This window comes from Phodopus roborovskii, unplaced genomic scaffold (assembly GCF_943737965.1).
Source record: "Phodopus roborovskii unplaced genomic scaffold, PHOROB, whole genome shotgun sequence".
NCBI lineage: Eukaryota > Metazoa > Chordata > Mammalia > Rodentia > Cricetidae > Phodopus > Phodopus roborovskii.
This window is the reverse complement of record NW_026125052.1, coordinates 12,784,715-12,810,708: the sequence shown is the minus strand read 5'-3', so window position 1 is coordinate 12,810,708 and position 25,994 is coordinate 12,784,715. Positions and strand designations below refer to the sequence as shown.

The 25,994-nt window shown below is 43.9% G+C and overlaps 1 protein-coding gene across 1 annotated transcript in view; it reads left to right on the top strand.

The window, feature by feature from the left end:
- The first annotated feature begins 10,035 nt into the window (after nt 1-10,035).
- The window catches only part of Kpnb1 (karyopherin subunit beta 1), a 28,564-nt gene continuing 12,605 nt past the window's right edge, over nt 10,036-25,994 (top strand). The window contains exons 1-11 of the mRNA XM_051175150.1: nt 10,036-10,344; nt 10,444-10,502; nt 12,686-12,868; nt 16,402-16,602; nt 17,552-17,704; nt 19,668-19,727; nt 20,232-20,321; nt 20,826-20,936; nt 22,220-22,321; nt 24,471-24,695; nt 25,411-25,602. Of these exons, the coding sequence (XP_051031107.1) occupies nt 10,305-10,344; nt 10,444-10,502; nt 12,686-12,868; nt 16,402-16,602; nt 17,552-17,704; nt 19,668-19,727; nt 20,232-20,321; nt 20,826-20,936; nt 22,220-22,321; nt 24,471-24,695; nt 25,411-25,602 (1,416 nt within the window). The 5' untranslated portion in view covers nt 10,036-10,304. The remainder of the gene's footprint in view (nt 10,345-10,443; nt 10,503-12,685; nt 12,869-16,401; nt 16,603-17,551; nt 17,705-19,667; nt 19,728-20,231; nt 20,322-20,825; nt 20,937-22,219; nt 22,322-24,470; nt 24,696-25,410; nt 25,603-25,994) is intronic.

Below are 25,994 nucleotides of genomic sequence, written 5' to 3'. Positions count from 1 at the left end.
GCCATCTTTCAAAGTGTCAGTCTTCCAAACTGTCATGTCTCTTGTATGACATCTTATGAAAAAGTCAATGTTTTGTAATACTTAGGATGGCTCAAATAGTACATTTAACTGGTCAAGTCTCATGGAATGCATGAGAGATCTAGGACTTAGCTAGCCCTTAAGAGTGGAGCCTCTATTCTGCTGTGTTAAACTTAGTGTTCATCCTGGGCCATTTCAATGCCAGAGGGTAGAGGCTGAAATCTGAGGCCCTGTCTTTGCAGCCCCTCACAGCCCTGAGGAAACAGAAGCTGACCCAGTTCTCCCAGAGGCCTCTGTGGAAAAGCCCCACTCAGTTCAGTCTTAGAGGCTGCACATGGGCGTTTTCCCCCTTTGACCTGCATGGTGCCTTCCCCACCCCGTTTTGTACTATTTTGGGTTATTCTAGGGCTTTGCTATCCTAAGCAAGTATGCTACAACTGTCTTTACAAAATGCTGTTTGTTTCCAATGCCAGTGTTAAAAAAACAAAAACAAAAGACATTTTTAATTATGTGTGCATGCTAGTGCAGGTGCCTGGGACCAGAGGACATGTTAGATGCCCTGGAGCTGGAGTTCCAGGGTCTGATGTGGGTACTGGGTGCTCTTACCCACTGAGCTATGTTTCCAGTTTTCTAAAAGCCAATTTGTAAAAGTGAAGATATTTGCCAGGTGTTGGTGGCACATGACTTTAATACCAGCACTCGGGAGGCAGAGGCAGGCAGATCTCTTTGAGTTCTAGGCCAGCCTAGTCCACAGAGCTAGTTCCAGGACAAGCTCCAAAGCAATACAGAGAAACCCTGTCCCAAAAAACCAAATAAATAACAAATTAAGACACAAACAAAAACAAGTGGTGGGAGACCTTTGGTTGGAATGTAAAATGAAATTAAGAAAAATAAATTACTATGAATAAATTTTAAAAAAAAGCAATCAGAGGCTAAGAGATAATTTAATAGTTAGGATCACTTGCTTTATTTCCAGGGGACCTAAATTGAGTTCCTAGCACCCAGTCAGGACAACTCACCATCTATAATTCTGGTTCCAAGGGATTCAATGCCCTCTCGGTGGGCACCTGTACTTACATGCACAAGCACATGTACCCAATTTAAATCTTTAAAACAACATATCAAGTTTGCAGAATGGTTCCTCAGATCAAACTGCTTGCTATAGAAAGCCTGATGGCATGAGTTCATGCTTTTTATTGTTGTTATTCAAGACAGAGTTTCTCTGTAGCCCTGGCTCTCCTAGAGCTCGACCTATGGGCTAGGCTGGCCTAGAACTCACAAGAGATCCACCTGCCTATGCTGGGATTAAAGACTATCCCACCACTACCGGACAGAACCCACATCTTTCATTCATTCAGTGGTTCAAAGTAAAACAACCTTATAGTAATCCTAGCACTTGGAAGGTAGAGGTAGAAGGGTTAGGAGTTTAAATTTATCCTTAGTTATGAGGCCAGCTTGGGCTACATGAGACTGTCTGAAAAAACAAAAACAACCTTAGAAGGCTGGACAGCTGGTACACTGTTTGCCTAGTATGCATGAGGCTTTTTTTTCAGTCCTCAGCACTGAAGAAAAACAAAGGAACAACAAACAAACACCTCATAAAGAACCCAAGTCAGAAGCTGGGCAGTGGTGGCACGTGCCTTTAGTCCCAGCACTAGGGAGGCAGAGGCAGGGAGATTTCAGTGAGTTCAAGGCCAGCCTGGTCTAGGGAGTCAGTTCCAGGACAGGCTCCAAAGCTACAGAGAAACTGTCTGGGGGGGGGGATCAAAAAATCCAAGACGTCTAGACAGTGACTTTAACTTTCTCTGTGTAGCCTGGCTGTCCAGGAATTCACTCTGAACTCTGTAGACCAGGCTGGCTAAAGGTGTTTTGCCTGCAAGTATGTCTGTATGCAGGAATTGGAGTTACAGACAACTATGAGTTGCCATGTAGGTGCTGGGAATTGAACCTGGGTTCTCTAGAAGAGACCAGCCAGTGAGTGCTCTTAACCACTGAGCCATCTCTCCAACCCTTTTAAATCATTTTTTTAAATGAGAGGGAAGATTAATAACATGATTAGATGGGTGGTATGCACCTATAGTCCCTACTATCCCGGAGGCCACAGCAGGAAGATCACTAGGGCTCTGGAACTCAAGGCCAGCCTATGGCCAGAAGATCCAGGAAAGCTGGATTTTGAGAGGATGCCATGTGACTCTGCCCTTGGAAAAGACACTCCCTGGAAAACAGCCCCTTCCAATAGAACCAGGGTAGAGCAGGGCGGGCAGGTCAGACAGTGCTGAGCAAATATATGCTGTTCAAATACTAGGTGTGGTCTTCATCTCAAATTGCAGTTTCTGTTTTGACTTAATGTATCTTATATTTGAAAAGATTGGGCTTGTGGGGAGAGTGGGCAAGTTCAGTTTAGTGCCAAAATGTTACCTCCAAACCACTCATGGTCCCATGGGAAAAATAAACACATATCTACAAAAGTGTACAATATGAGTGTATTAACAGTCTACTATAACCTGGCTTCAGATATACACAATTGCACCTCTCTGTGATGGGATGAAAGTTAGCTGTAAGCTTCAATATACTGTTTGGGAAGTTATAGGAGCATGTTTAATGAATGCATCAGGTATTTAATATAAACAATGAAGTGTGTGTGCACTTTTATCCATAGCTGTGCCCCCCCCAGCTTGGGTGGGTGGGGCTTCGAGACTGGGTTTCTCTGTAGCTTTGGAGCCTGTCCTGACACCTGCTCTGTAGACTAAGCTGGCCTCATACTCAAAGAGATCCACCTGCCTCTGTTCCAGAGAGCCAAGGTTAAAGGCATTTACCACCACACCTGGTTCTCTGTCAGTTTTTAATATGGAGTTATAAACAAAAACAGGATTAGATTTTCTCAGTGAACTATTCTCTCATTCACTGTCAGTGTATACTTTTTTTAATTTATTTTTTTTTTAAATTTTATGTGCATTGGTATTTTGCCATGGGTGTCAGATCCCCTGGGACTGGAGTTAGTTGTGAGCTGCCATGTGGGAGCTGGGAAATAAACCCAGGTCCTCCTGAAGAGCTCTCAACTACTGACCCATCTCTCCAGTGCCTATCCCCCCCCTGTGTGTATTCTTCTAATAGTCATTTCATCTTACTTCTTGGATGCATCACTTCTTTTTGTTATTAAATTTGCTTTGTGGTCATTTGGGGACAAACTAAGAAAACTGGTTGCTTTTTTCTACTATGTGGGTGCCAGTGATTGAACACAGGCTGTTAAGACCGAGTAGCAAGCACCTTTACCCACTGAGCCACCCTGTCTGGATGCTTCTGTCCTGAGTGCTCTCTAGACTTGCTGCCTGGCCAGTTAGTGCCCTGGGATTTTCCTCGTTGTTATTCTGAAGACCTTTATTCTGACCCATGCTGAGCATCCTATTTCCTGGACTATTATGTTTTTCCCTCCTTTTAAATTATGGTTTTGCTTTTGTTTAAACGGGTCTCACCTTGGAGCACGTGCTGGCTCAAACTCACGACAGTCCTATTTCTGCTTCCCTAATGCTGCTGTTGCTGGGCAAGCCACCATGCCTGGCTGCCTTTCTCCTGAGAAACTGAATAGATAGGAAGTAAACAGGTTTGTGTTTTAATTTCATACCTCTGTAAATGTGCTTGCTCAACTGAATCACTATTTGGCTAATTTATACAGTGACAGGTCATGAATGTCAGGACAGCTGAAGAGCAGAGTGTCTCTTGAGTCTTTACATGGTCCTCCAGCCCAGAAACAGAGAAGCACGGTGCCTTTCCAATGACTGTTGCTGACCTGCTTTTTCCCTCTGTGCTTTGGAATCCTCATGCGTTGGAAATGTCATGCTGATGCTTACTGCTTACAGATCTTTTTCATCTTCTCTCTGGACTGTGTTCTGGAAATCTGTGATTCTGGGGTGTTTTTGTTTTGTTTTTTGTTTTTGTTCTCTCAAGACTGTTTTCTCTCCTTTACTCTTTGCAACTCTCTGAATATTGGACCTCCTGGATTACCTCTTCCCCCTTGGTGTTTGGACAGGATCTCCCAGGCAGGCCTTGAATTTTTAGAGCCTGTTGTCTCAGTTCCTGAGTGCTCAGGTTAGTCATGTGCCTGCCCTCTTATCTAGTTTAACCACTACACCCATCCTTTGTGTGTGTGTGAACAACTTGTAGGAGTCAGTTCTTCCCTCCAAGTGAGTCCTAGAGTTCAAACCTAAGTTCTCAGGCTTGAAGACAAGCACCTTCACCCACTGGGGCAACTTGCTTGTGGGTCCAGTTTGTCTAATTTTCTCATCACATGCTCCTGTTTGTGTGTGCATCTATGTGCATAGTCCTGTTCATGTGTGTGAATCTGGGTTCATATGCACATGAAGACAAAGGATCGTCTGGGACCTTGCTTTGCAGCTACTTTGACAGAGTCTCTATGTTGTTACGTGTCATTGTTTTTGTCATCGTGTGTTGATGTACCCTTGAATCTTCTCCACTTCCTATCTCCCCATTGGAGACCTGGGATTACAGACACTTGTGCTACGGGTCTGGCTTGTTCTGGGCGATGGAGTTCTGAACTCAGGCCCTCTTGCTTGTGCTGCAGAGGCTTTTACACACTGAGCCCTCCCATATTACATTTAATAACCCTCAAGGCTTGGGGAGTTATCAATTAATGCAGTTAAATGTACATAAGGGTACACTATTGACAATGGAGAAGGATGAGGAAAGAATTCTAGGTTTCCTGATCCCCGTACCTATGGGTAAGATAAGGAGAGCAGAGCTAAGTTATAAAGCAGCTTTGATAAATCAAAGTCACTTCTTGCAAGTCACATGAATATGCTGCATGTTAATTGTGTCTGTTTTATCCATTTAGCACACTGAAAACCTACAATATGCTAGGCACTACTTTAAACAGTGAGATACATAGGAGTTAGGAAAGGCAGTAAGGATCCTTTTAGACAGTAGGTGTGCTGAAGACTAGGGACTGTCACCATGCCTGTCATCCTATCATTAGGAGAATCAGTACCTCAAAGCCAGCCTGGGCAGCAAAATGAAGCCCTATCTTGAAAAACCAAGGGCCAGGAATGTATGTAGTTCTGTGATCAAATCACAGTGTCTGGGGCCTATGTGAGACAACATGGTCAGGGCCAGTGTCACTTGACACCTAGAACAAGGAATAATAGGAAGGAACTCCCTAGGTGGCAATCAATGGGATGCAGCAAAAACTAAAGGCTACAAATTAAGGATCATTTGAGAAACAGCCTAGTCAGCAAAGGCAAGAGGTAGGGGGTTAGAGATGTGCTTTGGGTTTTTTTGTTTGAAGTTTCTATCTGCATATATGTGCATTATGTGTGTGCTCGGTGCCCAAGGAGGTCAGAAGAGGGTGTTGGTTCCCCCTGGAACCAGAATCACAAAGATTATGAGCTGCCATGTGGGGGTTGGGAACTGCTCTTAACTGCTAAGCCATCTCTCTAGCTCCTGAGAACTATAAAGATGGAATAGCAGTCCTTCCTTGCTTTTCTGTGGTGAATGTTCTCCAGGCCCTAAATTTCTTGGGAGTAGTGTCATGCATAAGCAGTGTAGACTAGACAGGCAGGCAGTCTTCGGATGCCCTTTCTCAGTCCCATGAAACTTGACATGAATTCTCCTGCTTAGACACTTGCTGTGGGCTCTGCTCCAGTGAAGAATCCAGTATTTAGCACCAGAAGTGCTATACCCCTCCATGCAGAAGTTTATTTATGGGGACTTTCTAAAGGGGCAGATTTCTCCCATTTCACAGATACCAATCAGCTGCAGTTGCAAAGTAAGACTGAGAATCTGGCAGGAGAGATGACTCAGGGGTTAAAAAAGCACTTGCTGCTCTTGTAGAGGACCTAGGTTCAGTTCTCAGAGCCCACATAGTGACTAACATCAATCTGTAACTCCAGTTCCAAGGGATCCAACACTCTTCTATCCCCTTTGGCACTAGACCTGCACATGGTGCAAGCACGTGTGTGTGTGTGTGTGTGTGTGTGTGTGTGTGTGTGTGCGCGCGCTCGAGGCAGAGATGGACACATGCATGCACATAAATCTAAAAAAAAACCCAAACAAACAAAAAAAACTCATGCATGTACATAAATCTAAAAAAAAAAAAAAAAAAAAAAAACCAAACTCAAGAAGCAAGTTTTAAGAATGTCTTCTCTTTTCCATGCTGGGGCAGAACTAGCTTTATGTATGCTCAGCAAGTGCTGTCTGCTAAGCTACTTCCCCAGCCCTCTTAGTCCCATTTTACAAGAGGAAATTATATCTCACAGATTAAGAAGAGGGAGAGCACCAGACACTGGTAGCTTCCGCCTTTAATCCCAGCACTTGGGAGGCAGAGGCAGGTGGGTATCTGTGAGTTCAAGGCCAGCCTGGTCTACAGAGCAAGTGCCAGGACAGACTCCAAAACAAAACAGAGAAACCCTGTCTCCAAAAGCCAAAGGGAGAGCTGGGAACATGAACTCAAGCAGAAATTTCTGATGTCTGTGATCAACCCTTAATGCTGTGGTGAACGCAATAGAGTAGGAATATCTGTGACAGGAAAGACCATCAACAAAAACACAACGAACGCATGTTGGTTTCAGTAAGGATCTGATGCTTGATGGGAATTTTAATGCCAAACTACTATCCTTCCACCATCTCATTCCAGGAACTTTAAAAAAGATCCATTTCCTCTGACTGGTACTACTATGACTGATGCTGAGGCAAAGGTGGTCTCAGCAAACAGCAGGAAAGCAGACTGTCCTGGAAAAAAACCAGGGGTCATCATCCATTCTCAGGGATGTCATCTCACTGAGCCTTATTTTTAAATGGCCAGAGGGCACTAGACCACCTGGATCTGGAGTTAAGAGGGTTGTAAACTGCTTTGTGCATGCAGGGAATTGAACCTGGATCCTCTGAAAAGGCAGTCAGTGCTCTTAACCACTGAACCATCTCTGCAGTCCCTATTTATTTTGAGACAGGGTCTCATGGAACTCAGATTAGGTATGCAGCCAAAGAAGACCTTAAACTTCTGATCCTTCCGCATTTACTCTCCAAGTACTGAGATCACAGGGCTAGAGCACTGTACTATATCCAGCTTATGCAGAGCTGGGGAGCAAACCCTGAGCTTTGTTCATGTTAGTGCAATGGTGAATCCTGGTTGTCAACATGGTTGATCAATGAAGAGACTCAACCTCTGGACAGGTCGTGAGGGTATTTCCTGGGTGGATTAACTGATGATGGGGGGAGTCTCCCCTAGAGTGAACAGACTTTTCAGTGGTAGTGAAGAGGGTTTTTTGCCTGCTAGCCTTCACTCTGCTGGGCAGTATGTGGCTGCTGCAGCCATCTTCCACTTAAAACAGCTTCTTTGGCCTTCCAACATGGATTGGAGATGAGTGGCTATCCAGGAATCCTCCGGGCCATCAGCACCATCAGACTGTCAAGGCACCACTCAGCCCTGTGGACGGAAAGCTAACCAGGAACACTAAGCAAACCCTGTGCTGACTGAATGATGTACACCCCAGCGTCTCCCTCACTGATTTAAACCCATACATACAGAGCAGCCCTTCTAGTTGACAGAGCACAAGATTGGGGTTAGGGAGCTGGAAAACCAGAGGAAACGAACTAGTTAAAAGATGGTGTGAGGGGCATGGATGTTGTACACACCTTTAGTCCCAGTGGGAGGCAGAGGCAGGTGGATCTCAGTGACCAGGGCAGCCTGGTCTCAAAAGCAAGTTCAAGGACAGCCAGGACTGTTACACAGAGAAACCCTGTCTTAAAAAAAAAAAAAAAAGGGTATGAGGAATGATGGGCCTACACTTCTTCTTGTAAAACTATAAATTTCTATAGCCTAAAAGGACCAACTTTTGACTTAGAATCAAAGTTATGAAGGCACAGGATCAGCAAGGTGTGTGTGTATCCAAATGTAGGTGTGTTCACATGTTTACATGGTGAAGAGAAGGCAACAGGGGTAACCCCAGCATTCAGGCTGAGGCAGGCAGATCTCTGTGAGTTTGAGTATAGCTAGTTCCAAGACAGGCTCCAAAGTTACACAGGGAAACCCTGCCTAGAGGGAAAAACAAACAATAATTTCTTGGCTGAGCTTGGTGATATATGCCTTTAATCCTAGCATTTTCCTTTATTATTATTATTATATTTACTTGGTTTTTCAAGACAAGAGTTTCTCTGTGAAACAGTCCTAGATATCCTAGAACTCACTCTATAAACCAGGCTGGCCTCAAACTCATAGACATGCCTGCCTCTGCCTCCCAAGTGCTGGGCTTACAGGGTGGGCCATCATCGACGGGCTAATTCTAGCATTTAGAAGGCAAAAGCAGGTGGGTGTGAGTTTAAGACCAGCCTGGACCAACCTAGTGATTTCCAGGCCAGGCAGAGTTGCATGAGACCGTCTTTAGGAAGCAAAAACAAAGACTCACACCAAAACCACACTTGCATGCTGACCAAAAATTTTTTTTTCTTAAAATAGTTAGGGTGAATGATATTGAAGCTGTCAAAAAACAAATGACAAGTTAGCTGGCCAAGTCAGTCTGTCCTTCCAGAAAATACTACTGGGTTTTCCAAATGTGACTAGTGCTAGTGCTAGAAGACTAGCAACTTCTTCATGTTAAAAGTAGGCAGTAAGACTGGCCTTGGTGTCACAAGCTCTAATCCCAGCAGTTGGGAGTCGAAGGCAGGCAAATCTCTGTGAATTCAAGACCAGCCTGGTCTACACAGCTAATTCCAGGACAGGCTCCAAAGCAATTTGTCTGGAAAAACCCAAATTTAAAATAAAAAATCTACATGACACTAATCCTGGGCCCATTTGCTGCTCCTGAACTCGACTTGCAGCTCATGCACCCAAGTAGGGAGAAGGGAGTGCAAAACAACTTAAGTTCACCAGATTTTTGTTTGTTTTTTTGAAACAGGATCTCAGACTGTATGTAGCTCGGGCTGCCTTGGCCTTCGGGATACCGAGATTGCAGGTGTGTTGCCACGCCTAGTCAGTGCACATGTTCTTTAAATCCTTTTACACACATCTTTTCGGTGTTAGTTCGATCACCAGTGGTTTAAAGTAGCTGTTAAGTGGAGTGGTCTAAAGACGCATCTACGCGAAACTTTGTAACCACAGAAGTCCAGGCAGGGACTCCAAGGGCAATTAAGCGCAACTGAACCCAGCTCTGACCGAGTCTTTAATCGGCTGTGTGACCTTGGACACGCTCCACGCTCTCTCTGGGCTTCAGTTTCCAATTCTGCACGTTGGAAGGTGAACCACGTGGTCCTCACGGTCCTGCTCAGCCCTGAGGCCGGCAGAGAGCAGACCTCGCCATTTACACAGCTTCCTGTGGGCGCGGCACAGGATTTTAACGGTCCCCCTCCCCGCCCCCTCTGAGGCCCGCGAAACCCTCAGTTTTTATACCCCCGCCAGTGACCGCACTGCGCGGAGACCATTCCGAGCGACTCGCGCGCAGCCCCGCCCCTCCCCGGAGGCGTCCCGTCGTCCCACGCGCTAGACTCTTAGCAGCACGGGCGACTCCCGCCTTTACGCCCAGCGACCCCGAACTCCTTTCCCCAGGTCTCCCGGCGCCCCGTCCTATCAACGTCCAGTATCCCAGCCAATCGGGCACGCTCCGAGTCTTACCTTCCGCCCGCCCTCCTCCCCGCGCACAGCCGGTGTGAGCCCGAAGGCCTTTGCCCGGACTGCCCAATTAGAAGCCGGCTCTTACCTGCCCCACCCCAATGTCCCGCCCCTCGGCCAATGAGCACTCTGTATTCCGCTGCCCGCCCAGCCAACCGGGCCTTGAAGCCCGCGAGCGAATAGGCGCGCGGCGGCCCTTCAACGCTAACCTTCTAGCCAATTGGGGGTTTCGCGTAGCCGCGGCAGCAGCCAATCGTCGTGCAGCGCGGTGCCGCCGCGGAGAGGTCCGGCAAGAATATCCCTCCGCCTCCCTCCCTCAATCTCTCTCCCTCCCAGAGATCCGCCTCTCACTTACTGCCGCCCTTCCTTCTTTCTCCCTCCGCCGCCTGAGCACCAGCCGCGCTCTGAGCTGCCCCCGGGGTCCCTCCCCCGCCGCCAGAGGAGCAGCTGCCGCCGCCTAACACATTAGGAGGGCGGAAGGAAGGAGAGAGGGGAGGAAGGGGAGACAGAGCGCCTGCCCAGAGGCAGCCGGTGAATGGGCTTGTGGTGACCCCCGCCCCCCACCCCACCCTCCCTTCCCACCCGACCCCCAACCCCCATCCCCAGTTGGAGCCGCCGCCCGAGCGCCCGGGCCGTCGTTTTTGGAGGAGTCCCCACCGCCGTCACCTCCGCCATGGAGCTGATCACCATCCTCGAGAAGACCGTGTCTCCGGGTAGGACTCCGGGCCGGGGGTCGGGCCGAGGGGGCTGGGGTGGGGGAGGGGGTGGCCCCTCTGACCCCGCTACCTCTCCCCATTCCTCCCCCCCCCCAGATCGGCTGGAGCTGGAAGCGGCGCAGAAGTTCCTGGAGCGTGCGGCCGTAGAGAACCTGGTGCGTGCTGCCCCGCCGCGCCCCATCCCGCCGCGTCCCCATCCCTGCGTGCGGGCCTTCCCGCCCTCCTGGAGGCCCAGGCCTCAGGAACCCACCCCGCCCCATCTCGTCCCCCTTCCCCCCCGCCCGGTCCAACCTAACCCCGCCATCGGGAAGCCGGTGGGTGTGTCCCGCCCCGGGCCCTGCGTCTGGCCAATGGCGAGGCGAGCCGGGGTGATCGCTGTCCAATCGCCTCGCGGCCTGAGGGCGGCGGTGCAGCGGGAGGGAGAAAGAGGGAGGGAAGGGAAGTTAGGTTGCATGGCGCTGCGTGTTCAGCAAGGGTGGGGGTTGGGGAGCCGGGCCTAGGGGCCATGTGGAAGCTCAGCGACCTGCTGCCTGCCTTCTACTGGCTAGTGCCTGCTTTTCCTTGGTGCCCCGTGGCTCTTGTGGCTGTCTGCACCTACTTCCCAGAGCCCTATCCTTTCCCATCTCCCTTGGTCTGTGCTTAGGGCCACGCCTGGCTGCCGACCACCTCTGAACCCATTGCCACTATTTTTTTCCCCTTTGGTGCCCTGTTATTCCTCTCCTGAGCTAAGAGTGCATGAATGTTGTGTTTGGACTTGGATCATTAGGGACTTCATCCTTAGGGATCTATATCCTGCCCAGAGTCTGAGGCTCATTCCTGAGATTGTGCTTTATTCCCTGAAGAAATCACAGTTATCCAGTTTTTCATATTTTCTGATTTTAGAAGTACATTTTTAAAAAAAAAAAAAAAACCTGACCTTTATGTAGGAGGGTGGGAGATGATTGGAGTAGTCTCGTGCCAGAATGTTTCTCTTTGGTAGCCCTCCTAGGGGTTGGTAAAGGGAGGGTGGGTGAAACTGAAAGTCTCTTAAAGGTAGTAAGTCAAAAAACACTGTAACCAAATGTAGTCCTTTGTGATAGCTTGGTAAAACAGTAACATTCATAGGGACAAAACCCATTTGTGCAAACGGGCCTTTTCAGTATTTAGGTAGGGGACTTTTTTTATTAACCTTTTATGTTTTGTGCACCCCCTTTTAAGCATTTCCTTGTTAGTGTAGACTGGAATTCCATTCATGGTATATATTCTTTTGCTGATTTGCAAAAGAAAAGTCCTTTACGTTTCACTCTTGAGTGGCACATAATAAAACTTTGGGAATTATCTCCTGTTTTTTAGAGCTAGCTAGTAGTAAGGAAATATGTCTACTTTTGCCATTAACTTTCCTGTTTGGTCAGGTTCATACACACACACTCCTGTTTAGGGGGCGTGGACCCTTATTTTAGAGAGTGGGTCCAAAACATGAGAGGGCCATTGGTACATGTTGCTATAAATAGAAAGTGATTTTTTTTCTTTTTTTTTTTTTTTTTTCTTTTTTTTGAGACAACTTATCTTGTCACATCATTTGGTTTTTCAAGACAGGGTTTCTCTGTGACTTTGGAGCCTGTCTTGGAACTCATTCTGTAGATCAGGCTGGTTTTGAACTCATACACATCCTCCTGGCTCTGTCCCTCAATTGCTGGGATTAAAGGTGTGTGCCACCCCTGTCTGGCTTTGTCTTGTCAGGTTTTTCTTTTTTTCTGTTTCTGAATATTAGTTAACACTTACTCTTAAATCCCTTTTGCTGAACACTCAGAACTAAGCTGCAGAGGACTGGGCACTTACATCTGTTTTAGATTTACATAGATTTCTGTTACAGACCTTCACTTATATAAGGTCAGAAAGCTGCACTGAGTGTTACTACTTCAGACTAGATTTTTTAAAAGTATACACCAGTTTTCTCCTTCATCCTATAGTCAGCAAATTTTCAGTACTATGGGTGCATTGGGAACCTTAAACCTAGGATAACCCAGTGTCAGTTTGTCGATTTTCTTTACTTCTGGGGAGCTGTCTGAAGAGTTGTGCACAAAGGATGATCTTGGTAGGAAGACATCATCTCTTTTATAGTAAGTAATGTTTTTACAGGACTTACTTTGAAGTTGAATTTTAAATTGCTTAGCTTATTTGGCTTTAAGATTTTTGAACCCAAGGAAACCTCTTGAGTATTGAAACTAGGCAGGTACCACTTCAAATAGATATTTCCCAGGTTCCTGAGAGATTTTGATGTGGTCTAAATTTTTGTGTGTGTGTTCTACAAGGAAGTTGAAATTTCTGAGATACTCACAAATGCATCTTTTCTCAATAGCCCACGTTCCTTGTGGAACTGTCCAGAGTGCTGGCAAATCCAGGAAACAGTCAGGTTGCCAGAGTTGCTGCTGGTCTACAAATCAAGAACTCTTTGACATCAAAAGATCCAGATATCAAGGCACAGTACCAGCAGAGGTGGCTTGCTATTGACGCTAATGCTCGACGGGAAGTGAAGAACTATGTAAGTGGCTGTCATGTGGCCTAAACAGCAGTGTTGTCAAGGCTTGGTCATTTGCATGGCATAGAATTTGATAGTGAGGGGACTAGAGAGATAGCTCAGAGGTTAAGAGCACTGGCTGCTCTTCCAGAAGTTCTGAGTTCAATTCCCAGCAACTACATGGTGGCTCACAACCACCTATAATGAGATCTGGTGCCCTCTTCTGGTATGTAGACATGCCAGAACAACACTATACATAATAAATAAAATCTTAAAAAAAAATTGGACAGTGTTTCTGAGACCTAAACTTTACCTGTAGCTAGAAATTTTGTTTTATTAAAACCTCTCAGTGTGACAAAAGGTGTTTGGTGATTGGTTGGTTCAGCTAACTGAGATAACCATCAGTTGGGGAAGTACAGGTTTTGGTGCTATGTATCATCATCACCTAAGACATTTCACTAGTATTATTTATATTTGTCTCTATGTCGGAATTTAGCTCAGTGATAGAGGCTTCTGGTATCTATAAAGCCTCAGGTTCTCTCCTTAACACTACCTAAGAGAACGAAGTATTTGATGTATTTGGGATCTCTAGAGTGAAGCTGGGAATTCTTTCCATACAGTCTATGTAGTCCAGGCTAACATCAAATTTCTGGTTTTCCTGTTTTTACTTCCGAAATAGTGGTACTTTAAGTATGTGTCACCACATTGCACTCTGATATCATGTGTATGTGTCTGTGTATTTAAAGCATAGTGTTAGGTACCCCAGCTGGTCTTGAATTTACAATGTAGTAAAAGGGAGCTCTGAACTCTTCTTTCTTTTACCTTCCTTACTCTTACCCTGAATGCTGGGTACAGGTGTATGCCACCATGTCTGGATGTTCAGAGATGCTTTAGAATATTTTCTTTTTAATGTTTGGATGCCTTTGGAAGCCAGGACAGGTTGTCTGGTTCCCTGGAACTAGAGTTAATGTGCCATCAGGCCAGGGTGCTGGGAACAGACCTCTCAGGTCCTGGGAGAGCAGGAAGTGTTATTAACTTCTGAGCTATCTCCCCAGCACAGTCGATTGACAGCCTCTGTTGAGCTTCAGTGGTGGCTAGTAACTATCATGAATTGTGTAAAGTTAGAGAAAATTAAGTGATTCTTGTGTCTTTCAAAGGCAAAGAGTTTGCAAATGGGAGTATGAGATTTATTTATTCATCTGTCTATCTATCTGTCTACCTATCTTGGATCTGGATCTCACTAGCCCAGGCTGACCCCAAACCCACAAATTGCCTGCTTCTGTTTCCTGGGATCTAAGGTGTGTACCACCACAGCTAGCCTAGTGTTAGTTCTTTTATGTACCAAATTATGAAAAACTTCCTTGAGATCTCAGTATTGTGATTGAGATGAAGAATTTTAAGGAAAATGACAGTGTTCTTTGCTGTTTTGCAACATGACATTTTTGTGAGTTTTGTTGTTGAATTAGCCATCTCGCTAAAAGCCTAGGATTTAAATATACAGGCAGGTTTGTCTTTTTTGCTTTTACTTAATAAAGTTATTTAGTGGCCTGTATTATTATTTGGCTAAGAGGCAAAGGAAGCTAGGTAAATTAAACAGCTATGTAGTCATAATTTATTCTGGGCTTATAAAGTGGAAATAAAAGAAATTTCTATGTGCATATGCAGGTTTGATATTATAGGCATCGTATTGTTGGATTTAGATGCCAGCTTTAGGCAAATTAGTATCCTTTGAGACATATGCTTCCCCAGTAGTGATCATCCTTCCTTCTCCAGTCATGCTTTCTGGTGCCTGTCATATTATAGGCATGTTGGGAAAGCAACTGATTGTTTGATTCGTCCTTGGAGTCTATAAAGCTGTTTCTGTCTAAAGTATTGTTTTTAGACAGGTTCTCACTATGTAGTCTTAGCTGGCTTCAAACTCACTAGGTAGACTAGACAGGCCTCAAACCCACAGAGGTCTACCTCTCTCTCTGCTTCCCTAGTGCTGGGATTAAAAGTGGGTACCACTATGTCTAGTTATTGCCATTATTTTTAATTATTTGTGTGTGGGGAATGTGCTTTAGTTGAGGTGCCTATGCGGAGGACAAAGGTGTTGGATCCCACTGGAGTGGGTGTTAGAGGTGGTTATGAGCTGCTAGGTGTAGGAGCCAAGCTTGGGTCCTCTGCAAGTGATATATGCATTCTTGATGGTTAAGATGGTAAAGCAATCTTTTCAGCCATGTATGATGTTTTAATTCCTATTTCTCTTAGCTGTTAGACATAAATGAAATATATTTTGACTAAAAAAAATGGGGGGTTGGGACTGGGACTTTAATCAGATTGAGTTATTAATACCATTTTGTTCCTGAGAGTTTACTTCATTTTTCATTTGTTTCATTTTGTTATGGTTTTGAGAAAGGATTTCATTGTGTATATAGCCCAGCCTTCCTGCCTCAGCCTTCTAAGTGCTAAGATTATAGGTATGTGCTAGGGTTTCCACTACTTTGTTTTTGACATACATTTTTTTATTGGCATCCATTCTAGCTCTATTGTTCCTAGACAGCAAAACTTTTACTTAAAATCAGAATTATTTGTTACCAGGTGGAGCTGTGGAGGGTGGGTGGGGGGAGGCTGGAAAAGATGATACACCGTGTAAGAGAAATAGAGTTCCTACTAGCTAATAGCTACACAGCGGGCACTAAATGACCTGACCCAGTCAGCAGAGCTGGCCTGAATATCTGGCAGCTTTTCTTTTGCCCTGTTCATGCCAGGAGCAGTTAACCGTTTGCCTTTGAGTGGACTAATGATTCTTAGTGAGTTCATGGTCTGAATTAGCTGAACGTGGTAATGGTTAACCCTGGGCAGATTGTGGCTTCATTCTACCTGAATCTCTGCCATTGCCCTGTATAAATGTTGTGTGTCTGCCATTTCCAATGACACATGCTTAGTGACAAGTGGATCTCTATTTGCCATCACCAACTACTTGGTGATGGCTAAGAATGGTATTTGTTTCTTAGACATAAAGAACCAAACCTCTGAGAGTGCAAGTTATGTAATGGTTGAGTCTAGATTTTGGTGACATTTCAATGATGGTGTCACTCAACCCTAAGCCTTTTTGCATAAGTCAGTACTGGGTTATCAGTGACCAGGGAGGAGATTCGTTCCTGTCACTGTTGAGAAAGTCACTTTCTTGAGTCAGATTCGATTTGTAGGATTACCTTCACCTGGGTGTCCAGAGCTACTCATTCCACAGCTCCACCTTGCTATCCACCAAAGTTAGTGAGCAATCTCTTTACTACCAAGTGTCCCAAAAATGTATCTTGCCCCCATTGCACCTCTCACTCTTGAGTTTCTGACATGTGTTGATTTTTAAGTGAAATGTGAGTTTGGAAGAAGTTCATTTGGCTGCAGGGTTTTGTTTTTAGCTTTTGGAGATCCATGTACATACTTAAGTAGTCTTTTGGGGGTGAGGTCAATAAAAATCAGACACATGATAAAGAACTGAGTGGTGGTAATGTGATCAAAGAATGTTACAAATTGGTATTCTGTTGTGTAATATCTCTCCCACCCATCCCCAGGTTTTGCAGACTTTGGGCACAGAAACTTACCGGCCTAGTTCTGCCTCACAATGCGTGGCCGGTATTGCTTGTGCAGAGATCCCAGTAAACCAGTGGCCAGAACTCATTCCTCAGCTGGTAGCCAATGTTACAAACCCTAACAGCACAGAGCACATGAAAGAGTCCACATTGGAAGCTATTGGTTACATTTGTCAAGATATAGTAAGTACTTGCCTTCTGTTTCTAATTTATACACCTTAATTCTTTTAGCTGTAGTGTGAGTGGTATTGGGAATCTCTTATCAGATGGAAGCACAAACCTGCTATAGTGCTTTAAAGATGGATATACTTACTTTGGTAGTCTCATTACTAGTCATGGTCTGAAGTAAGGAACTTAAAGGGTCATGAACTCAGAAAGGGGCTGTAGGGTATTGCTTAAGTGGTAGAGTGCCTACCATTCATAATACTCTTAGGTATGATCTCCAGCACAAAAATAAAAAGAACAAACTCAGAGTGGAAATCCATACGAGATACTTTGGGTTTTTGTTGTTGTGAGATAGTCTCTTATTCCAGGCTGACTTTGAACTCCTGATCTTTCTGCCTCCATTTCTCAAGTGCTGGCTCAGTGTTCTTGGGGTACTGTGAATGAATGTTCCAGTGCCTTTTTATTTACAGGCTATAAGCCACTTTTCTCACTTGTTGTAGCTGGTTTAGTTGCTATAACCACAGAAGTCTTAGGTGCAGCCCTCTTTGGACTGTTGCTGTTGAGATTTACTCTTAATTTCTTTTCAGCATTGACTTACTGCATGGCCCATAACATTTGACCTGAACTTAGATGTCCTCAGAGGTATCCAGGTCCTTGGCTCTATTTTGTTTGGCACAGGTGGGGAAAACCACAAGACTGCACTGCCGTCTCAGTGTGTACAGAGTGGGGAAAAGCCAATGCAACCTGTTTCCTGAGACATGTGAAGTCAGGGATAATGAGTTTGATTTGTTTCAGTTTAATTTTGTACTGTTCTGAGAGGGAGAGAGTATTTTGCAGGTAATCTGCAGAACTGGTAAAAATGGAGATGTGTGAGAAATGGTCAAAGTCATGGGACTCCCTTAGGTAGATTTTTATAATTGAAAAGATTGCTGTTGGTATGACCATTGTATTTCTTTGTTTGTATTAGGACCCAGAGCAGCTACAAGATAAATCCAATGAGATTCTGACTGCCATAATCCAGGGGATGAGGAAAGAAGAGCCTAGTAACAATGTGAAGCTAGCTGCTACTAATGCACTCCTGAACTCACTGGAGTTCACCAAAGCAAACTTTGACAAAGAGGTATGCTTCTCTGGAACATGAAAGATGGCCTCTCAGGATGAGGAATGAAGAAGGACTCAAAGCATTGGTTTTAGTTTTAAGATTGGAAAGTCCTACCTTGTTTAGAAGCATTTGTCTCCATTCTAGCCAAGGTTTCTTGTGAGATACCTCCATGAAGACTGGTTGAAATGCCAGGTTCACCATCATGACCATTTTTCAGTATAAGTTCAGTTAGTCATTCTGCTATAAACACACTCTTCAGAGTTTCATCTGGCAAAACTGGGTACCTCTAGTGACTGACTCTAGCACCCACAATTCTACTTTCTGTTCTATGAATGGAATCAGATTGCATTTGCCCTTTTCAAGTTTGAGTTACTATCATTTATTATGTGGGTGGCACAGAGTGAATCAGTCTGTCAGAGGACAACTTTAGAATCTATTTTTTCCTTTGCAAGGGTTCCAGGGGTTGAACTCTGGTCATCAGTCTTGCTCAGTAAGTACCTTTACCCACTGAGCCATCTCACCAGGTTATACCTAACCTTCAAGACGCATCTGTGCATGGTGACAATTTTCCTTTTAAGTCTGGTTAAGACTCCTTTGTAGGAATGTACTGCATTTTGCGTATCAAGCCGACCGTTTCGGGTTGCTTTCACCTTTTGAATACTGTGAACAGTGCTGTTGTGAATGAACATGTGTGTGTGGATTGTTTTTTAAATTTATTCTTTTAAATTTCATTTTACATTCCAATCACAGTTCTCTGTCCCACCCCCCTCCCGTGTTCCCACCTGCCTCTCAGTCCACCCCCTGTTCCTCTGTCCACCCCTCCTCGTGGGTAAGGGCTCCCATGAGGAGTCAACAAAGTCTGACACAATAGGTTGGCCAAGCTCCTATCCCGTATATTAAGGCTGAGCATGGCATTCCACCATAGGGAAGGGGCTCCAACAATCTAGCTCATGTACCAGGTTTGTATTGTGGCCCTACTGCCAGGGTTCCTGAAGATAGTCCAAGCTTGTGGGGAGGTTTTTGAGAGCTGATTTCAGTTCTTGTAGCCTATACTCAGAAATGGAATTACTGAACCATATGCTCTGCAAGTATTTTAGGATTTTTGTTTGTTGACACCTTGGCTCTTTTTTTTTTTTTTTTTTTTTTTTCTTCTGTTTTTGGCTTTTGAGTAGAGTAGTGAAATCTAGGATACCATAGCAAACTAATTTGTGGGTGTGTGGCTTATATTTATTCTTTTATTTTATTTGAGACAGGGTAGGCCTGTCAGTCATGGAACTCAGAGCCATCTGTCTCCCTAGTGCTGGGATTAAAGGTGTGTGCCACCATGCTCAGCTTCAGAGCAAACGAATTTTAATTGGATCAGAAGTGATTTTTAGATGATTTAGGAAGAGTATTTTGTTCTCCCTTCAGCACGATTGTGAATTTGTCAATTCACAGGAAACTTTGTCTCTGAAATCAATTCTTAATTTTTTTTTTTTTTTTTTTTTTTTTTTTTAAATTTTGGGGAACAGACCTCAAATCATAGAGATCTCTCTGCCTCGCTAATCTTAAAATTTACATATGAGGAAAGTGGTTTTCCTGCATGTAAGGTTTTTTTTTGTTTGTTTGTTTGGTTGGTTAGTTTTTTTTTTTTTTTTTTTTTTTTTTGTTTTTTTTTTTTTTTTTTTTTGTTTTTGTTTTTGTTTTCTTTTTTGCTATTGCTTAAACCTTGTGACCTACTTCTTCCTGTCTGCCTCCTCTCTGGTACCTTGTTTGGGAAGGTCACTTTGGGAATTAAAAGATTAAAGACTTCCTTAGAGGGAAGGGTCATACTGAAGACACCAGAGGCAAACTGCTTATAGCCCTTACTGCCTCAGGTAAGGGTGTTAGATTGTACCAGAATGTTGCAGGGCCTTGACATAGGGATGGATTTTCTTTGTAAAGTTGTCAGACCTTCCTACATGCAGTTAATACATTCCTAATGTTGTTTGTTTTTCTGCAGTCTGAACGGCACTTTATCATGCAAGTGGTCTGTGAAGCCACACAGTGTCCAGATACAAGGGTAAGTTTGTTCCTTTATGAAAATTGTCTGCCCCTATCTTCCTAGGAAATGCTGATTCTATCATCCAGTTTGAAAATGTAGGGAATCAATGAATTAAACATGGTTTGACCAATCTTACTAATGAGAGTTTTCTACATTGGAGACTATTACCCTCTTAAAGATTGGGAAGGAGGTTTTGATTAATTTTGCTGGTTTAGTGTCTTGAGTTGTTCCCATGATTATCTTCATCGTAGAAATGGCATTGCTATTGCTGTAACCTAAACTGGACCCTTGAAGTTAGTAAAAGGGACATTTTCAGTCTAAGCAGCACTAGTGAGTTTAACCCTGATGTGGCTTTTCAGGCATTGGTAAAACATGGTGGGGGTCAGGATGAGAAGCCAGAGATAGTGAAAATGGAGGGATTGATTGGGGTCAAATGATGACATACTCAGATACCCTTAGTTCATTTTGTCTACCTGTGCAGACTGCTTGGTTACTTAGTAACTGTTTGCTGTGTTCTTAAAGGTACGAGTGGCTGCTTTACAGAATCTAGTGAAGATAATGTCATTGTATTACCAGTACATGGAGACATATATGGGTCCTGCCCTTTTTGCGGTAAGTATTTCATGTAATTTGAACTTGGAAATGGTTGCAGGGCTCATTATTTTTAATTGCTATTTTGTGATTCTGTGGAGTTTCTTTTCTTTCTTTCTTTTTTTTTTTTTTTTAAACATGAAGTCAAGATAACTTTAGTATGGGTGTTAAGGCTTGTTTTTTATTTTTGTGAGACATTATTTCACACCATAATTCCTGTTGGTCTGGATTTCACTACGTAGTTCAGGATGGCCACAAATTCACCAGTCCCCTTAAAGGGCTGGGATTATGGCCATGAACCCTTCCATGAATGGTAAATTTACCAGTGGTGATTGTTTAAAAAAATATATTTTGCAAATCTTTTCCTATTTTTGTTACTTTTTATGTCAAACTAAACTTCATAATTTTTTTTAAACTTGAATGGTTAAAAGGATATCTGACTTAAATCTGTACTTAACTTGGGGTCTGGGTTTTATTTATTTATTCATTCATTCATTTATTCATTTAAATCCTCCCCCCTTTAAGATCACAATTGAAGCAATGAAGAGTGACATTGATGAGGTGGCGCTACAAGGAATAGAATTTTGGTCCAATGTCTGTGATGAGGAAATGGATTTGGCCATTGAAGCTTCAGAGGTGAGCCTGGGGTGAGCCTCTTTGAGAAGAGGTGCTGTTCATTCTGCTGAAATCTTATACATTTTTGTTTGTGGGTACCATTCTTGTTGAAGTGTTCTATTCTGCCTGGGCTACTGTCCTTATAGGATTGTGGTTTTTCTGCTAGCCACATCCCCAGTTTCAGGTATTGTCGTGATAATTCAGCTGTGAACACCAGGGGGCAGGAGGTTGTCAGTTTATTGAAGCAGTAGCTGATGGGAAATTTTTCCTTTTTGATATCTTAATTCAACCTCAAGGTGTAATTGATAACAACTTAGTAGCTCAAGGGAAGGAGAAGGCTGTCTTTCTCTTGGAACCCTGGCACTGAAGCTGTGCTTCAAGCACTGCCAGAATATGCATGTCTCCCTCCTTCCCTACACCCGACAGGGTTTCTCTGTGTATCAGTCCTGGCTGTCCTGGAATCCACCCTGTAGACCAGGTTGACCTCAAACTCAGAGAGGTGCCTGATTCCGCCTCCCAAGTGTTGGATTAAAGGCATTCACTGCCACCTCTGGCTGTAATTTATTTAGTTTTATTTTATATGCATTGGTATAAAGGTGTCTGATCTCCTGGAACTGGCTATAGTTGGTAGTTGCCCTGTGGGTGCTGGGAATTGAACTTGGGCCCTCTTGAAGAGCAACCTGTACTACTGATCCTGAGCCATTTCTCCCGTCCGTCCGTCCGTGTGTGTGTGTGTGTGTGTGTGTGTGTGTGTGTGTGTGTGTGTGTTCTGGAGATGGAACTCTAAAATCAAGTTGAGCATTTTGGCAACTGAGTTACTAGCCCTAGATATTGGGTTATTGATATGAAATTATGAATTAAAATTTTTTTATGTATTCAAGGTTGACCCTGGACACACCCACACCCACCCTTGTTACTTTGTATAGACCTGGCTATGACTCTGAACTTCAGTTCCTCTTTCCCCCATGTCCAAGGGCTGGGATTCTAGACCATACCACCACCATGTCTAACCTGTGCAAATGTTGGGGATTAAGCCAAGGGCTTTGCACATGCTAGATAAACACTGTAGCAGCTGAGATTCATTGCTAGTTCAAGAATATAATTCTAAAAGCTGACTTTTATCTTTTAATAAACATATATATATATAATGGATGGATATGCTACATAAATCTCAGTGAAGTTGATGCAAAGTGTTTTGCCTCTATATGTCTGTTTACCACTTGTGTGCCTGGTACAGTAGTCTTTATCCCTGTTTCATTCCTGTGGTGTTCATTACAACTAGTTTACTGTGTGTTTCTCCCTAGGCAGCAGAACAAGGACGGCCCCCTGAGCACACCAGCAAGTTTTATGCCAAGGGAGCACTACAGTACCTGGTTCCCATCCTCACACAGACACTAACTAAGCAGGTGAGTCTCTGACTGAATGGGCGAGTGAGTTTGTTCCATGTGGAACAGTTAAACATGGAGGACATTGGAAACCATCTGGTGTTCGGTTGTAGATGACTCAGGGATAGCTGGACTAAGGCACTGAATTGTTTGTGAAGAGACTGTGCCTGAGTATCCTGTATTCTTGTTTGAGAACAAACCACACACTGCTCTCATTTCCTGAGTGCTGTAGTAGCTACTCTAATGGGACATGTTTTGTGTCAGTTGCAGTACAGACAGGTTGTGGGCTGTGGTGCAGCACAATAGGAGTAGGGAACTTGCTGACACATACAAGGCCCTACTACTGTCAGTCTCAAGGCAGAAGAAAGGAGAAAAGTAGAATTGATGTGCCAACTTAAATGTTTTGATATCTGTACTGTGTTCATGAAATCATTTGATACATGTTTTGTTTTGAGGGAGGTGTTGGTGATTGGTATTTTGGTTTTTCAAGCCCTGGCTGTCCTAGAACTCTCACTGTAGACCAGGCTGGCCTCCAACTCACAGAGATCTGCCTGCCTCTGCCTCCCAAGTGCTGGGATTAAAGGCGTGCTGCCCCACCATACCCAGCCAGTTCTTTATGAGCACTATACTGTCTGTTTTGCCATTGTTCCCTTCATTGTGTTCATTGCAGTGTTTCTTGGTGGAGTGCATATGAAATGTTACTGAGGATCTTTCAGTGTCCTGAGAAATCAGTGCTAGGAATTGAGCACTAAAAATATTTTGCACAGGAATATAAAATTACTTCTAGGGATGTACATTCTTCTCAATGTAGCAGTCTCAGTGTAAGTTAGGGTTAGCTTTTGTTTGATAACTATAAGGTTCCCTGCCTCTCCCCTGCCCCTGATTTGTGTTTTGCCTCTGTATGCCTGTTTACTGTGTACCTGGTACTCTTGGAGGCTAGAGGGCATCAGATCTACTGGAGCTGAATAATGAACCTGGGTCCTTTTGAAGAGTAGCCTTGGATCACTGTGTATCCAGCACCTGCAGTGGTTTTTGTTTTGTTTTGTTTTTGGTTTTTCGGGACAGGGTTTCTCTGTGGCTTTCGAGACTGTCCTGGAACTAGCCCTTGTAGATCACACTGGTCTGAACTCACAGAGATCCTCACACTCACAGAGATTCACCTGCCTCTGCCTCCCAGAGTGCTGGGGTTAGAAACGTGTACTACCACTGCCCGGCCTTTTCTAATTTTTTAAAAAAGATTTATCTATTATGTATACAGTGTTCTGCCTGCATGTATCCCGGCAGTTCAAAACAGCACAAGATCTCATTACAGATGGTTGAAAGCCACTATGTGATGCTGGGAATTGAACTCAAGACCTTTGGAAGAACAGCCAGTGCTCTTAACCTCTGATCCATCTCTCCAGTCCTACAATGTTTTTTGAATATATTTGTTATATTTTTACTTTTGGAACAGATTTTGTTTTTTTCCTTCCTTTTATTTCAGGGTTTCTCTTTGTAGCTTTGTAGACCTGGCTGGCCTCGAACTAGAGATCTACTTGCCTCTGCCTCCCAAGTGCTGGGATTAAAGGCATTTGTCACCATCAACTGGCTGGTTTTTTTTTTTTTTTTTTTTCTTTCTTTCTTTCTTTCTTGAGACAAGGTTGCATATAACCCAGGCTGATCTCAAATTTGCTGTATATAACAAGATGGCCTTGAACTTTTGGGCTAGCTTCCAGTGCAGGGATTACAGTCATGTGTTAACTATCTGCTTTATGTATCCCAGAGTTTTGCAAGCACTCTACCAGCTGAGCTAAATGTCCAGCTCCTGTTTTGAGATACAAAATCTTTGTACACCTGGTTGGTCTCAAACTCATGACAGTCTTCCTACCTGGGATCCTCAAGTGTTACTGTCACAGGTTTACCCCACCAGGCTGGGCAGTTAATCATTCTTGTATGTAACTGGAATTTTTTCATTTCATTATATAGTATGTAATAAGTAAGGTGAGTTTTCATCTGCTTCTTAGGTTGACATGGACTATGTTGACTTGACACGGAGAAAAATTTGAAAAATAAATGTTTACTATTTTTTGGTTCCATGAACATTAAGCTCTAATGACTGGAAGTATGTAGAGAACCTTTTGCATGAATTCATGGAACAAAACCTTTACCTAGTGTCACATTCATTCCCCAGGATGAAAACGATGACGACGATGACTGGAACCCTTGTAAAGCAGCTGGGGTGTGCCTCATGCTTCTGTCCACCTGCTGTGAAGATGACATTGTGCCGCATGTCCTTCCCTTCATTAAAGAACACATCAAAAACCCTGACTGGCGGTACCGCGATGCAGCAGTGATGGCTTTTGGCAGCATCTTGGAAGGACCAGAGCCTAATCAGCTCAAACCATTAGTTATACAGGTAAAGCTTGGGGAGATGCCAAACTGGAAAATGGAATGGTGTGTGTGTGTTAATAACCACTCACAAAGACCCAGATCTAAAACCCCATATTCTTGTCAAGAGACCCAAGGCTGTCAGCCTTAACTTAATAGTCATGAGACCAGCCTGTGCTGTGTGACACTTTCCCTGTCTCACTATAGTTGCTCATCATTAAGGGTAAAATATACTTAACTTTTTAAAACTAAGTCATGACCTAGAAACTTGAAAAATGAAGAAAAGGCCAAGAAAAAGGTCAGCTTTAGTATATTCTTACCCAGTAATGCTCTTTCTTCTGGATTTTGCAGCATTATCTTCTGTGCTGTTTGAACAACAGGATGGAGTCATCACTGTGAAGATTGTATTATAATTTTTTAATGCCACATTATAAGCATTTTTCTGTTGATTTAGGACTTTTTGGGTAGCCTTGAAAAGGTGGCTATTGCCTCAGCTTGTGAATGCTGAAGTAATAAGCTTAAGCTGCCATACCTAGCTAGATCCAAACTTTAGGCCTCATAACATCTTCATGCTTCTCTTAGCCTTCCACATAAATGAAAATTACAGTGGAATACTATATCCACATTCTTCTGCCTTCGTTCCAATGCTGAAATTATAGGCATGTGCCACAAAGCCCAGTAGTATTTCTTTTGAATAGTGGTCAGCAGGAATTTCAACTTGTTTTGTTTTATTGCATTTACAGGCTATGCCCACCCTAATAGAATTAATGAAAGACCCCAGTGTAGTTGTTCGAGACACAACCGCATGGACTGTGGGCAGGATCTGTGAGCTGCTCCCTGAAGCTGCCATCAATGATGTCTACTTGGCACCCCTGCTGCAATGTCTGATTGAAGGTCTCAGTGCTGAACCCAGAGTGGCTTCAAATGTGTGCTGGGTAAGGGATTTTCTTCCTGGTGAAGACAATAGCTTGTCCTGAGCTATAGGGAAGAAAGGAAGTGTGGTACCTACCCCACTGGAACACCTACTCTGAATCCTGTCTCCTAATATATCCAGTTGGGATCTGGGGGAGATGGCAATTGCAGAAGCCAGTGGAACTATTGACTTACACTGATTGGTCCCAAAGCACTTAGAGCAGTCATGGGCAGAGAAATTCTCTTTCTCCTTCGGTTGCTTTTAGGCAAGTTCTTATTAAAGTGGAATTTTTGCTGTATCAAGTAAAAGGAGAGGGATGGAAGCAGACAAGAGGGGTGGTCAGCCTCTGTCCACACTGGGTCCCTATGACTCTGTGAGTGGAAAGGGGAAATGGCAGGATTGCTGAGAGAGCTC